Source organism: Desmodus rotundus, chromosome 3 (genome assembly GCF_022682495.2).
Source record: "Desmodus rotundus isolate HL8 chromosome 3, HLdesRot8A.1, whole genome shotgun sequence".
In the NCBI taxonomy this organism is placed as follows: domain Eukaryota; kingdom Metazoa; phylum Chordata; class Mammalia; order Chiroptera; family Phyllostomidae; genus Desmodus; species Desmodus rotundus.
This window is the reverse complement of record NC_071389.1, coordinates 186876826-186891940: the sequence shown is the minus strand read 5'-3', so window position 1 is coordinate 186891940 and position 15115 is coordinate 186876826. Positions and strand designations below refer to the sequence as shown.

Sequence of the window (15115 nt, the reverse complement as noted above, 5' to 3'; positions counted from 1 at the left end):
TGTGGGCAGGTGCCTCAATGCTCATTTGCTTCTCTGGTTTTGAATTTTTGCATTTGCATTATTTTGTAATGAGAAAGCTTTTTAGGTCATTGTCCTAATTGCCAGCAACAGATTACTTGACTTTTGAAAGTTCATTTTTTTCCCTGATCTTCCCATGAGGATAAGCTGACATCTTTTCAGTAATATTGAGCCAGGCAAATAAACTCATTTCATTAAACATCTTGCCCAGAATCAAATGTCCAATAGACTAAATTAACACATTCTTATTTGCATATTCACTATTCATAAACTAAAGTATAATGAACAATTTGTAACATCTTACACATGTATTGCCATATATAATACTATATATAATGCTAGGTAAAAATCACTGATACTTATAATGACTTTTTATCATAAGGTTTCAAAGTATCTGGTACATAATCAAAACTTTATGTTTGGTGTGCTAATACATGTATGTTAATTCATTTACTTAGAATATTCTGATTCAGAAAGAGAAGGTTAAATTGGGGAGAAAAAAAAGAATATTCTGATTCATAGAGCATTCCACTTTCATTGTTTGCTGTGAAGTGTTTTTACTATTAGGGGTAAAATGTCTCCTAAGTAAGGTAAAGTATAACATGTTTACTGTTTGTATTTAGTTGCCTTCAAGAGTTATTTTGTGAAGCTTAGGCGGCTTTGGGCATTTTTGTTTTTGTTCAGTGAACCAGTAAAATCTCATCCAGTCTGCTCTTGAATGTCTCAGAAGAATATACAGCAGGACCTTGAGTAATGTCTTTTTTGTTCAGTGTCATTTTGTTACAACATTGATGAGGAAAAAAAATTGATTCTGTGTGTAGTCTGCACATTCTCCCAAAGTCAGCGTGAGTTCCTTCGGGGTACTCCAGTTTCCTCCCACATCCCAAAGCTGTGCACGTGGGGTGAACTGGCATGTCTCCAGGGTCCCACTCTGAGTGAGTGCGGTGTGTGTGGAGTGTGCCCTGTGACGGAAGGGTGTCCTGTCCAGGGTGGGTTCCTGCCTTGTACCCTGTGTTGCTGGGAGAGGCTTTAGCCACCCACAGCCCTGAACTGAAATAAGCAGGTTGGAAAATCCTTATCTTACTTGTTTCTGTTAATCTTTCTTACATGTAGGTATAGCTCACATTTCAATGTTTAATATTACAAGGTTTTTTTTGTCTTTATTTAGAAGTTTGGTGATGTTTTTGTGACCAGAAATATGCCGTAGGAACTAAACTCTGGTTTATATCAATTACCCTCTGATAAAACTGGTTTCATTATCTTGCTTGAAGTTGCCATTTTCAAAGAGTTAACAAATTTTCAAGAACCTCTCAAAGACATTAAGTGAGGCCTTAACTGTCCATGGCCTCCTGGTAAATTCTTTATTATAATGCTATACAAAGTATTATTTTGTTTGTTCCTATAACTTACTATAACATTTGCTGTGTATTCTCAGGAGGAAGAAGCAGACATTGAAGGCCTTCAGTATAAAACACTACAAACAATTCACCATGGAGTCAGGGTCGATGGCATAGCTTGGAGCCCAGAGACTAGACTTGATTCATTGCCTCCAGTAATTAGGTAAGTTTAAAATTATTAAGTGAAGTATTTATTAATGTCATTTGTGTTAAGTGATCTGAAGCCTTTGATCATGAAGGGCTTTTTTCCTCTACTTCCATTTTCTCCAAATCTAGATTGTAGATATTTTAGCATTTGCTGTATTATTTCATAATTTAGGCTTCCTGTCTGAATTTGTGGTTTAAATATGCAGCCACGGCATCAATGCCTTGAGCACATGACTGGGCCTAACCACGAAGCTCTCAACCTGGGATTCATCGGAATGTTTGGTCCTCACTGAGTTTACCACTTATCGAAAGTATAACTCTATTAAAAGAACTAAATTTGATGGAGTCATCAATCAACCTTCTGCCCTATGCGTAGGCCAACATTACATTTTTATGTTTAACAGTACGTAAAACTAATCTAATCTTTGGCCTTCAGTTTTTGTGGAAGGATTCAAAAACTATTGCTTTTTGAGAAAAACCATCACGCTGCCTGCTACGACCTTCACAAAGAGCATGCTCTGTCAGATTGTTTAAGGTTTGTTACAAAACACCAACATTGCTTGTTCAATTCCCAGTTGAGGCACGTGCCTAGGTTGGGGGTTTGGTTCCAGTCAGAGCGTGTATGAGAGGCATCCAATCAATGTTTCTCACCTATATGTTTCTCTACTTCTTTCTCCCTCCCTTCCATTCTCCCTAAAATCAATAAGCACGTCTTCAGGTGAGGATTAAAAAAAAGAAAAAAACACTAACTTTGCTTCCACAAATACCACATCTATAAATGATATGTCTTCTTTTAATGAACAGTATTTAGTCAACCACAAGTTAGCTGTTACTGAGCTATCCTAATTCTTTTTAAATTAAGGGATAATTTACATACAGTGAAATTCTCAGCTCTTACGGGTACAGTTTCATCATTGTTAACAAGTGCATACACCTGCATAACCCACTCACTGGCGATACTTGGCATTTCGGTCATCCCAAAAGAGTCTTATGCTCCTTCCCAGTCAATTTCTCCACCCCATCCCCTGCCAAAGCAACCATTGATCCAATTTCTATTACCAGAAATTAATTTTGCCTATTCTAGGACTTTATATAAATTGAATCATATAGAATGTATTTTTTGTGTCTGACTTGAAGTTTTTGAGATTCATCCATGGTGTGTATACTTTTTCTTTTTACTTTTGAGGAATATTCCATTATATGGTATACATATCCGGCAATTTACATCCATTCTCCTACAAATGGTCATCTGGCAGTTTGCAGTTTTTTTAGCTATAGGACTAACGCTGCTTTGAGCATCTCTGTATACAGCTTTTAGTGGGTATATGGTTTCATTTCTCTTAGGAATAGAATTACTGAATCAGAGGGTGTATGTGTATTTAACATTTTAAGAAAGTACCAGTTTCCAAAATGGTTCTACCATTTTATATTCCCACCAACAGCTTAATGATGGTCAATTTGCTATACCTACACTCCAGCATTTATTGTTGGCAGTCCTTAATTTTAGCCAGTCTGGTTGGTACCACAATGACCTTTCCTGACAGCTGGTGATGGTGAGCACTTTTTTATGTGCATTCTATTTCCTACCCAAGAAATCTTCACCTACAACAGGATTATGAAGATATTCCGTGATTTGTTCTAGAGGCTTTTACAGAGGTTAGCTAACTGAATTTTGAACAATGTCCCATCGTTGTTTTAGCCACTCATCTACTGATGGACACTTGGGCTGCTCATATTGTGGCGATTGTAAATAATGCTGCAATGAACATAGGGGTTCTTGGCAACATACATATGTTATTGTTAATAGCCAGTGTGCTGTTCATTTCCTCTTATATTAAGAGGAAGTTTTCACAGTCTTTGGAGCTGAAGAAGGGTCAGTCAGCAGTTTGCATTCCTAGCAGATTTTGGAAGCTATAGAAACTGTCCTCTTCCCGTGGTTTTGCTTGGCACTGTTTTCCTGTCCTCTTTTTAACGGATTTGCTGTAGAGCTTCATGTTTTTTGTTGCTGTAGCTTTTTGATTAGCTGCCTCAAATCTTTTTTGGAGCTGTACCAATATAAATTATAAATTCAAAACATTAACCAGCCATTAATTTTAAAAACAGTATTTTTAGAGCAAGCTGACAGCACAGTTTTGTTGTTTTCAAATAAATTATATATTTTATTGTAAAAAATCACACTATATCAAGTTTAGGATATACAGAAATTTTTTAAATGCCATCTATACACCTAATACCTTTCCATTTTCACAATTCTATGCAATTTTGATTAAACTATATGTAAGTTTTTATACTTCTTATTTTACTTTACACTTTTTTAGTAGTAGTTCATGATAAATAGTATTTTTTCATGACTGAATAGTGGTCTATCAAGATGACTTAGGTATTATTTTGTATCTCTTTTACCATCATTAACTTTTATGTTACAGTTAGAAACTCTTCCTAATATTGGATATTTTATATTTTACCTTTAGAATTTAGTTACCTTAAATTCTGTTCTCTCCCCCTCCCCCTCTCCCCTTTTCCTATACCCACTTGATGGAGAGTAAACCATTCACCTTACTTCTGTTCTTTGAGGTTTTGTGGTTTAATTAAAGAACAACTTAAATGCTCTTAATATGCTTAAACTAAAGTAGCAAAGATTTAAGAAGCAGAGAACAACACAAGGTTGGCCATAAAGTTTTATGATTTATTTTTTATAATCCTAGTGAATTTCTTTCATTAATTATTTTTAAGTAAAAATTTTTGACTCCTATAACTCCTTTGTTCTCATGCTTTACAAAGTTGGCCTCATTTTCTAGTAATACTTTCTTCACAAACACTTTTGCTTGAAATTTTCTTTTAAAAACATTCTAAAATAGCCTTTATCTATTTTTTCAAGTTTTTTATTATTTTCTTCCATTACCACTTAGTCCCCTTATATCTTCTTCCCCCCGTAATCACGACACTGCTGTCCATGTCGATGAGTCCTTTTTCCTTTTTGCTCAGTCCCTCCACCCCCCAACCTCCCCCCATCCCAGTTGTCATTCAGCTCTCCCTCTATGAGTCTGTCTCTATTTTGCTCATTAGTTCAGTTTGTTCATTAGATTCCACATGAGTGAAATCATATGGTATGTCTTTCTCTGACTGGCTTATTTCACATAGCATAATATTCTCCAGGTCCATCCATACTGTCACAAAGGGTAAAATTTTTCTTTTTGACAGCCAAGTAGTATTCCATCATGTAAATGTCCCATAGTTGTTTTAGCCACTCATCTACTGATTGACACTTGGGCTGCTCATATTGTGGTGATTGTAAATAATGCTGCAATGAACATAGGGGTTCTTATGTTCTTTCAAATTAGTGTTTTGGGTTCCTTCAGATGTATTCCCAGAAATGGGATCACTGGGTCAAAGGCAGGTCCATTTTTAATTTTTGAGGTATCTCCATACTGCTTTCCACAGTGGCTGCACCAGACTGCATTCCCACCAACAGTGCAAAAGAGTTCCCCTCTCTCCGCATAATCACCAGCTCCTTTACCGTAGAGATGAGATTCTTGAACAGATTTTTCAGCGATTTCTTTATGACATAACTATGGGACATCTGCATAATGCTGTAGCAGGTTTGTTCTAGAGTTTCCTCTAAGTGGGGAAATAATAAATGCCCAGAACAAGCACGGGACAAATTCAAAGGAGGACAGTTAAATAGAATAAGTTTTGGTTTTTAGTTTTTCTTACTTTATATTTGTACATATGAAATACAGCATATATGCCAAAAGGAGATTATATACAAGGGGGACAAAAGTAGGTTTACAGTTGTTTGTATGGAAAATACTACAATGATTAATAAATAATAATACAAGAATAAACTGTTTCACATCCTCACAACTTTAAATCTACTTTCACCCCACCCTGCATATCATGGAGGCCCTCCATGTGGCTCGCCCAATCGCTGAACAGGGGTGTGGTCACGGAGATCTACCAGCATATCCAGGACTGTTGATTAGGAGCCTTGCTTTAATTTAAATGTTGTTAAATAAATTTATTAGTCGAGGGAGAAATGGTTAACTTTAATGTATTTAGAACTATAGAAATTTAGATCTTTTTGATAATTTGTTTACCTAAAACAATTAGAAATAAACTTTGTTTTTCAATATATAAATATAAGTTTTATTCTTTCCTCAGCCATAGTCTGACATGCTGAGAATCTAAAAATTTTAGGATTCAAGGCAAACTAGTTAAAAAATAGTTATTGCTTAGATTATTTTTTTTTAGTGTAGTGTACATTGACGAACTGTCAAAAAACATCTTCAAGTGTAGGATCAGTACAGATAATACTCCAGCTAATAGATATAAATACACCCGATGTTATAGGTACAAAAATATTGTCTCCTTTCATCTAATTTATTTAAAGGAGTAGAAAATAAGTAAGAGGCTTATGGATAAGTAAAGATGCCAAAGACTAGGGTCAGTGTGTAACGGTATTTTTAATATCTAATATTGACCTGACTAAAATGAAGATACTTTCTAAGTCACAGCTTTTTAAACTTTGAAGAAAAAGTTAAAAGTTAAATTCACATGGTAATTTATAATAAAACTGTACACTTGTTATTGAAGAGATAAATCCAGAATTCACTAATTTTGGGGTTTTTTTTTATTTTTAAGTACCTTCTACTTTCAGTAATTGCTGTATAACATTTTTTACAACAGAGTCACAACGTACCCTCTGCCCAAAAGAAAGTGTGACTATGAGTTATGAAATAGCTTTGGTGACTGGAGGGGGGGGTTGGAAGGGACAGGGTGGAGAACTTCCGTTTATAGAGCCTAAAAGTGGGTTTGTTTGTGTTTCTTTTGCTTCCAGATTTTGTACTTCAGCTGCTGATATGAAAATTAGATTGTTTACCTCAGATCTTAAGGATAAAACCGAATATAAGGTATGCCTGACATATAATTTCTAAATTTATAGCTTATCTTAAAACACTATTTCTTGCTCTTAAAAATTGGATTTATCCTAACTTAAGATGACTTTATGCTCATCTTTAAAGTATGTTATTTAGGGTGTCATTAACTCTGTTTGAGACTACAGTATCTAAGTCCTTAGTAGGGACTGGAGACTATAAACCTGATATCACTTATTAAATTAAAATATTAGGTTGGCACAGCATATGAGGGAGAGTTAGGAAGTCACAGCTGGCACAGTATATGAACACAACATAGAGGACAAGGCGGCCTTCCAGGAAGCAGATGATCGGCACAGCACAGTGCAAGGCAGGAAGACAGATCAGTAAGGGCACAGACACAGGAGTCAAAACACCTGGGTTCAAACCCAGCTCTACCACTTTAATAATCGCATGACTTTGCTCACCTTCCCAATCTCCTTGTGCTCATTTCCTTATCTGTGAAATGGATAAAATCGTAGCACCTGCCTCCAAGACTTAGGGGCATTAACTGATCTAATTTGTATGAAACACTTAGAACCATGCTTCATACACAATAAGCCCTATGTATGTGTTTTCTGTTGGTATAAGAAATAGTTCTGTCAAATAACTTCGAAAGAGAAAGACAAATATAGTTGACCTTTGAACAATACAGGTTTGAATTGCATGGGTCCAGTTATACGTAAATATTTTTCAATAAATACCTGTACTATTTTTGATCCACAGTTGGGAATACACTAATGTGGAGGGCCAACTGCATGCATTTTGTTATCTGCAGGGGATCCTGAAACTAATACCCAGCAGATACTGAGGGTAGTTAAGTTTGCGGGGAGTCGAAAGTTATACGCAGATTTTTGACTGCACAGGGGTCAGCACCCCTAACCTCCCCCTTGTTCAAGGGTCAGCTGTACTGTATGTGGAATTTTGAAAAGCCACGACTCATAGAAACAGAATAGAGTGGTGGTTATCAGGGGCTAGTGGATAGGAGAAGCAGGGAGATTGGTCAAAGGGTACAAACGTCAGCTCATAAACGAGTAAGTTCTGGGGACTAGAGCACAGCACGGTAAGTACAGTTAACAGTGCTGCATTATACACCTGAAAGTCGCTAGGAGCGCAGATCTTACACATTTCACCACAAAACAAAAATGGTAATTAAGTGAGGTGATGGAGGAATTAACTGACCATATGGTGATAACCATTTTGTAATATTTGTGTATCAGATAATCTGTAGTTGTGTGTTAATTAAAGCTGGAAAAAATTAAGTAAATACCTCTCAGTTTGGGTTGAAATTACATTATGTTTTTTATAAGAACAGTATTGCCTTTGTGACTTTCTAGTAAATCAAAGGGATGAATAATGTTATAAAACAAAGATAAACTATAAACCTTTTCAATCATTTAGAAAATAATTTTTAAAAATGCTCTAAGCTACGTACAATGAACTATATACTATTGTAAAGTATACTGTGTATGTCAGTTAATGTCGGGTTGTACCAGTGATAGCCAAGTGTACAGATGACGTAAAATTTTGACCCATCAAAAACTAATGGGCTAGTGTTAATAGACATTAAATATTTAATATTAATTTAGTTTGCCTTACAGATTGTAGTACAAGCTTTGAAGAATGATTTGGAGGATCTGAGTTTGTTAAAGATACACAGGAATGTTTAAATCAATTTTTTTTCTCATGATATGTTTCTAAATAACAGCACTATTAATCTTAAAACTGAGATCAAATTTGAGTCTTTGGAATAAATGGAGGAAGCAAGAACAATATTCATTAAATATTTAGATATCTGATATTTAACAGGCCTCTTGAGGATTTCAATTATGAAGACTTAAACTAATTGAACCTTGCCTGTTCACATAGTCCTACCTCTTGCACCTTCCCCTTTGTTCTTTCTGTGGCCAGAGGTGGATTTGTGGGTTGTGATTGTGGGCTTATAATACTAGCTACCTCCAGTACTGACAGTCACATTGAACAAGTGAATAAAGACCTTAGAAGGTGAAGTTCGTGCTATGTGTTTAGTAGCTAGCAGCAAGTATGCAGAGAAGTAAGTTGGAGGTAAATAGTAGAGGGAGACTCTATCTCAGTGCCCCTAGAAAGTTCTGGCTTTAATTTTTATTTAAGCTTTATGTAATAAGTGAAAAAGGAGGTGATATGAGGACAGGTACATTAAAAAAAAAAGTGTGTGTGTTTTTGTAAGAAATGCATACTAGAAAAGAAAGATCAAGCTAATAGCGGAGTGTTGGATAATCAGCTTCTTTCCAAGATAAACCTTCCAGCAAAGTGGGTGTATAAATCATGCTTTAAAAATAGCAGATTGCTTAAGAAATATTTATGGAAAAGAAAAGCATGCAGTGAAGGCTTTTAAGGCAGTGAAGTAAAAATATTAGGTTCGAATATTGTAGATTTTTTTCCTGTGCTCTTATTAATTTTTCCCCTTATGTCAGGTTTTAGAAGGCCATACAGATTTCATTAATGGTTTGGTGTTTGATCCCAGAGAAGGCCAAGGAATTGCAAGTGTGAGTGATGATCATACCTGCAGGTATGTTGCTTATGATATAAGCACATTTTTTAATTTTCATTTTCTTTTAATAAGAATTACATTTTAAAATTAGAGAAAATGTAACTTCTATAAATACTCCACACACTGATACTTCATACAAATTGTATTACACAAATATGAGTTTCAAAATGAGTGAGTTAAGTTCTCATCCCAGTTTTGGAAATTTCCCTTGCTGACTCACGGGTGCCTCTCTGTCTCTTATTTTATACTTGCACATTTATGAAATTTAAGTATATATTGGGTCAAATTCTTCAATATTGGGCAAGATCAGTAGGAGAGTCAAAGGCAGTTGCCATATTGTGAAGTTACTTCACAGATCCTGTCTGGTAAGTTAGTGTTTAATAATAAATTGCAAGTCTCATTTGCTAAAGCAAGACTCACGGGAAACTTCGTGTTTTGACAGATTTGAAAGTCTCTATATGAGGTTTTCTGTATATAAAATACATTTTAGTATCACATTCTTCCACCCCACCCCCAATTTGCAACAGATGAGGTAGCTATAACATTTTAATAGTGCCTAAAGCTGGAGAATATCACAAGTAAAACACAAGATGAAGAGCCAGAGTAGGAGGTGGAAATAAGCTGTGGAGTCAGGAGTGAAGTGAGCGAGTGAATCAGTCATTACAGGAGTGCCAGTCGCTTCATTTGCTTTAACAGTACGGTGAGAAAAAGGAAAAAAGAAACACTGCTATGCTATTTTGCATACCCTTAATATTTGATAAGGCTTTACAAAATCATTAGTATTTATAAACTCTCGAACACATATAAAACTGGTAAGTATGTGTCTTTTCACATTGGAAGTAAAGCCACTAGCTACTTTTTAAATTTTAATCTTTGTAATAGCTCATCTTTCTAAAGCTATAGAGTCATAGGCCATTATTCTTTATGTGCTGCCTGTTAAAATTTTCATGTCAGGGACATGAAAGATTTACATGACATTAAGATTCTAGGTCCCCAAGTATTACAAAACCAAGTTTATATATAGACCTGAAGAGTAAATGGGATGATTTTTATAAAAGTTAGCTTAGATCACTAGAAATAAATAATGACATTTTAGTTCTCTAAAACATGGACTTTCCTAATCACACACATTTAGAATAATGAAACCTGAGAAGGGGGAAATGATGTCTCTGCAAGCCAAGGAATAGCCTCTGAATAGTGAACGAGAGCCAGAGAGACCTGGAATTACATTTAGCGGTCTGCGATTATTTTTATTCTCTTGTAGTAGACTTTGGGATTTTTGTAGACTAGTGAAATTGTCCTAAAAATTTGGGGGACTGACAGAGGGTTTTCAACTTTTTATTTTGTTAAGTAATAAGAATTTTAAAATGTCTACTGCCTTCAATTATTACCATAATTTTATAAAAGAAAGAACATTATTGCTTTAAAAAGGGCAAAAAGGCTTAACTTAGCTTAATAAATTTAATTGTTGGAAAAACTCGCTATGTTGCCCCTAATTGTCTTGTTTTGCTGGAACATGGTTGATAGTGTTATTGTTCAGCAAATAATTGCTTTCCCTCCTCCCTGCCTCTACTGTGGAAAAAGGAGATTTCCCCACTCTGTTGTACTTACCATGTGACTTATTTAGGCCAATGTAATATTAGCAGGTCTGACACACATCAACACTTTAAATGTCTTACTTGGTTTGTCTTGAACTCCTGTCCTCTGTCGTTGCTACGAGTCGAGCATGTCCTAAATGGCTACCGGCCCCGGAATGAGGAACGCGTGAAGCAGACATGGTCCCTGGTATTATGAAATAAAGCTTCCCACAGACCCATGAGCAAAAAATGTATGCTTATTTTTGTAAGCTATTAAGATTTGGGGGTTTATAAGATCACTGCAGCAATAGCTGGGGAGCTAAATTTAGAATTCATCAGCTTAGTTTGACAGCAAGAAGCAAAGGACAGTTCTGATTGGCTATTAAAGTCAAACTTCTTGGGCCAAAAGGTAAGTGATATAGATAAGATTTTTAAAAGAAGCAGAAGATATAATTAAGTCAGGAAGTCTAAAGAAAGGAAGAGAAGTAAATATACACTCTCACAGTAACAAAGGAAAGAAGGAATTCTGAGGAACAGACTACAATAGAAAAATGTTTCAGTACAGCTATCTTCATTAACTCAAAGTATAGAATTGCCAAGTTGCAAGCACAGACACCAGCTAAATGACAGCTATGCAATTTGGGCAGAGGAAATAGCCATTTGTATCCCAGGGATCATTCCTATCACTGTGCTGAAATAATGGCCCCTGTTGTCTCAGTCTGCGTGTTGTTAGTGGTGAAATCCTTGTCCAGTCATAGTCAGAGCCCGTGTCATCTTGGAAGTAGTTTTACATGCAAGTGATACCATGCATTAAAAAAGACATGCTTAACAGAATAACTAGACTGAAGGTCAGTAAGGAAGTAGATTTGAACAACAGCATAAGCCAACTAGACCTAGCAGACATATAGAAAGCATTCATTCCAGAATAAACCATATGTTAGGCCTCAAAATAAATCTAAATAAATTTTAAAAGATTGAAATTACAGAAAGCATCTTCTTTGACCACAGTAGAATGAACTAGAAATCAGTAACTTAAGAAAACAGGAAAATATGTGAAAATTAAACATCACACTCTTAAGCAGCCATTGGTCAAAGAAGAAACCACAAGGGAAATTATAAAATACTTTGAGATGATTGAAAATGAAAACACAATATGCAAAATATCGGATGCTACAAATCGGTGCTCAAATCAATAATGTAGGAGTTTGCACCTCAAGGAGCTAGAAAAAGAACAAAGGAAACCCAAAGCTAGCAGAAAAAAGAAAAAAATAATGATTAGAACAGAGATAACAAAAATAGAGAATAGAAAACAATAAAGAGAATCAGTGATATTAAAAACTGGTATTTGAAAAGATATAACAAAATTGACAAACCTTTAGCCACACAAACAAAGAACACTCCAATTAGTAATATCAGAAAAAGTGAGGACATTACTACCAACCTTACAGAGATAAAAAGGCTAGAAAGAGAATGCAGTGAGCAGTTATATGCCAACCAGTTAGATAACCTAGATGAAGTGGGCAAATTCCCAGAAACACAAAACTGCCAAAACTCAAGAAAAAAATAGAAAATGTGAATAGACCTATAACAAATAAAGAGATTCTTCATAACAAAGAAGACCCAGGACAAGATGCTTCGCTGGTGAATTCTATCAAACATTTAAAGAAGAATTGACACCAATCTCTTAAAAGCTTCCAGAAGAGAATAGAGGAGGGAATACTTTCTAACTGACTCTGTAAGGCTAGCATTACCTTGACACTAAGGACAGGCGGAGACATCACAAGAAAAGAAAATCACAGACCAATATCCTTTACAATTATAGATGCAAAAGTCTTTAACAACATCTAGCTAGAAAACTCTAAGAAAAGATAGGGGAAAATCTTCCTGACCTTGAATTTAGCAATGGCTTCTTAGATATGACACCAAAAGCATATATAATAGCAAAAATAACAAAAAAAGATAAATTGAACTTCATCAAAATTTCAAACTTTTGGGCATATCTCAATTAAGGGTCTCATATCCAAAATATATAAAGAACTCTTAAAATTCAATAATAAAATGACAAACAACCCAGTTTGAAAAAATGGGCAAAGGACTTGAATCGACAGTTCTACAAAGGAGATTTAAAAACAAACAAGCACGTGAAAAAATGGTGACTCATTGAGGAAATGCAAATCAAAAGCACAATGAAATACCACTTCCCACTCACTGGGATAGTTAAATAAATATGGTTTTTTTAGAAAGCACAAATTAGCAAGTGTCGGCAATCATGTGAAGAAATTGGAACCCTCGCACTTGGCTGGTGGGATTGTAAAGTGATGAAGCATCTGTGGTGAACAGTTTGGCTATCCCTCAAAAAGCGAAGCATGGGGCCCAGCAATCCCACTGTTAGGTACGGGACTATACCCAAAAGAACTGAAAACAGGTATTCAAACAAAAACTCGTGAAGGAGTGTTCCAAGCAGTACTACTCACAACAGCCAAGAGGTAGAAACAACCCAAATGCCCATCAATTAATAAACGGATAAACAAAACGTGTTATGTCACTGAAATACTATTCAGGTAGAAAACGATTGAGGAGTACAGATATATATTACAACATAGATAAAATTTAAAAACATGTTAAGTGAAAGAAGCTAGACATGAAATTTTCTGTGATTCCATTTATATTAATAGGAAATGTGCAGAATGAGCAAATCCATAGAGACAAAACGGATAGTGGTGCCAGGGCCAGTGGGCAGGAGAGAATAGGAGTGACTGCTAAGTAGGTACAGTGTTTCCTTGGGGGATACTAAAAATGTTCTGGAACTAGATAATGGTGATGGTTGCATAGCATTGTGAATGTACTAAGGGCCCCTGAATTATACACTTTAAAATGGTTTAAATGGTGGTAAGATAAATGAGTAAAGTGAATAAAATGTCTTAAATAGTAAGGAATATTATGTAAAATATTATAGCCTATGCAAAGGAACATTACATGATCACATATATGTAATGTATGAGCAGTCCTGCAATGTAGATTATTAATATTTTATACTGTAAAGAGCAGAAGGAATATTTCTTTCTCTGAATCAGTATCAGTTTTTTTTAAATAATTTTTTAGGTACAGTATTTTGATCTATACATATTTTCTGATATCTGACTTTGGCATTTCTAAGAGAGACACAGTATTATAATCAGCTGGGAGATTTATGGCCTTAGGGACAACATTTCAAAACAATCTATCCCCTGAACAGGTTCATAAAGTTTATGTATTTTATTGAAAATTGCCAAATACTGGATCAAACAATAAAAATTGGTCCCATTTACACTAGTATGTCACTCTATGCATTAAAAAGCTGTCACTTGTTTACCTTTTATTATAGAGAACAAGCGAATGTGTAGAAAATAAATTAACGTGTAGATGAGTCCATTCAGTCAAAATATGGAGCCCAGTCACTGTGCTAGGCACTCAGCAATCACTAATTTATTGAATAATGCTTTCAGGACCGTTTCAGGCTCTTTCGAAGACTGTCAAAGGTATTTATTGTCTATATATAAATTGCACATATTACTAAGCAAATATTACTAAATATTTTATTGAGTGCTGTACTATATGCTCACCACTCTAAGTGCCTTATCTATGTAAATTTATTTTTTACAACTCTGAGATAGGTACTATTTTTATCCTTATTTTACAGAGGAGGATGCAAGGTATAGAGAGGCTAAGTAACTTACGGAAAATGACATAGCTGCCAAGTAGAGCAACAAGAAAGACTATCAGGCTGTCTGGCTCACCCACTCTTAAATCACTCACTGCTCTGCCCGAGTGACAGTTTTCAACTTTACCTTGAGAAGATGGTATTTTTATGTAAGAATACTTTAGATCTTTCTTTCTTTTCTACATCCTGTAATATAGCTATTAAAACTATGAACCAGGGTATTACTTATCATATGAAATGTAATTATAGAAGATGATAGATTAAATTTTGTGTAAGATTTCATCTAGTTTTAGTATTCTGTAATCTGTGCAAGTTCTTAATTGAGTTCTTATTTAAGTCAGTGGTTCTTTATCAGTCTCGATACCTCTGATTTTAACAAAGACTTTATAATTTCCACTATATAATCTTAAATGAAACTCAGAGAAAATGTGGCCTATCAAAATATATTATAAAAATTATAGTACCTTAATTGAATTAAACATCTCTGTAAAATGAAAACAAAACAGTTCATATATATGTGTGTGTGTATGTCTTGTGCAGAGACACACTCATATTTCTGCACAGGAAGACATAGTGAGGTAGCCTTTGTCCTGTTTTATAATGGATAAATTTGAATATCTGTAAAATAAGATAACAGAAAAGATAACAGGCTTGAAAAGCCTGCCAAGTCGCACAATTCCGGAGCTATGGTTTGCATGGAAGACAATGTAAGTAGTGCCATCTGGAGTTCTGCAATGTCATAGCCATGAGCAAAACTTACTAGGATAAAAACCCTTGTCCGTAGGAACAGAAAAAGATTAAATATGGTAAGTGAAAGAGGGAAATAATGTTAA

General features: G+C 35.1%; 1 protein-coding gene across 2 annotated transcripts in view; it reads left to right on the top strand.

Moving 5' to 3' along the window:
- Window positions 1-15115, top strand: part of NUP37 (nucleoporin 37) — a 41983-nt gene that overhangs the window by 8679 nt on the left and 18189 nt on the right. For both annotated transcript variants that reach the window (XM_024579475.4, XM_045187070.3), the window contains exons 3-5: window positions 1454-1578; window positions 6400-6472; window positions 8929-9023. In XM_024579475.4, the coding sequence (XP_024435243.2) occupies window positions 1454-1578; window positions 6400-6472; window positions 8929-9023 (293 nt within the window). The remainder of the gene's footprint in view (window positions 1-1453; window positions 1579-6399; window positions 6473-8928; window positions 9024-15115) is intronic.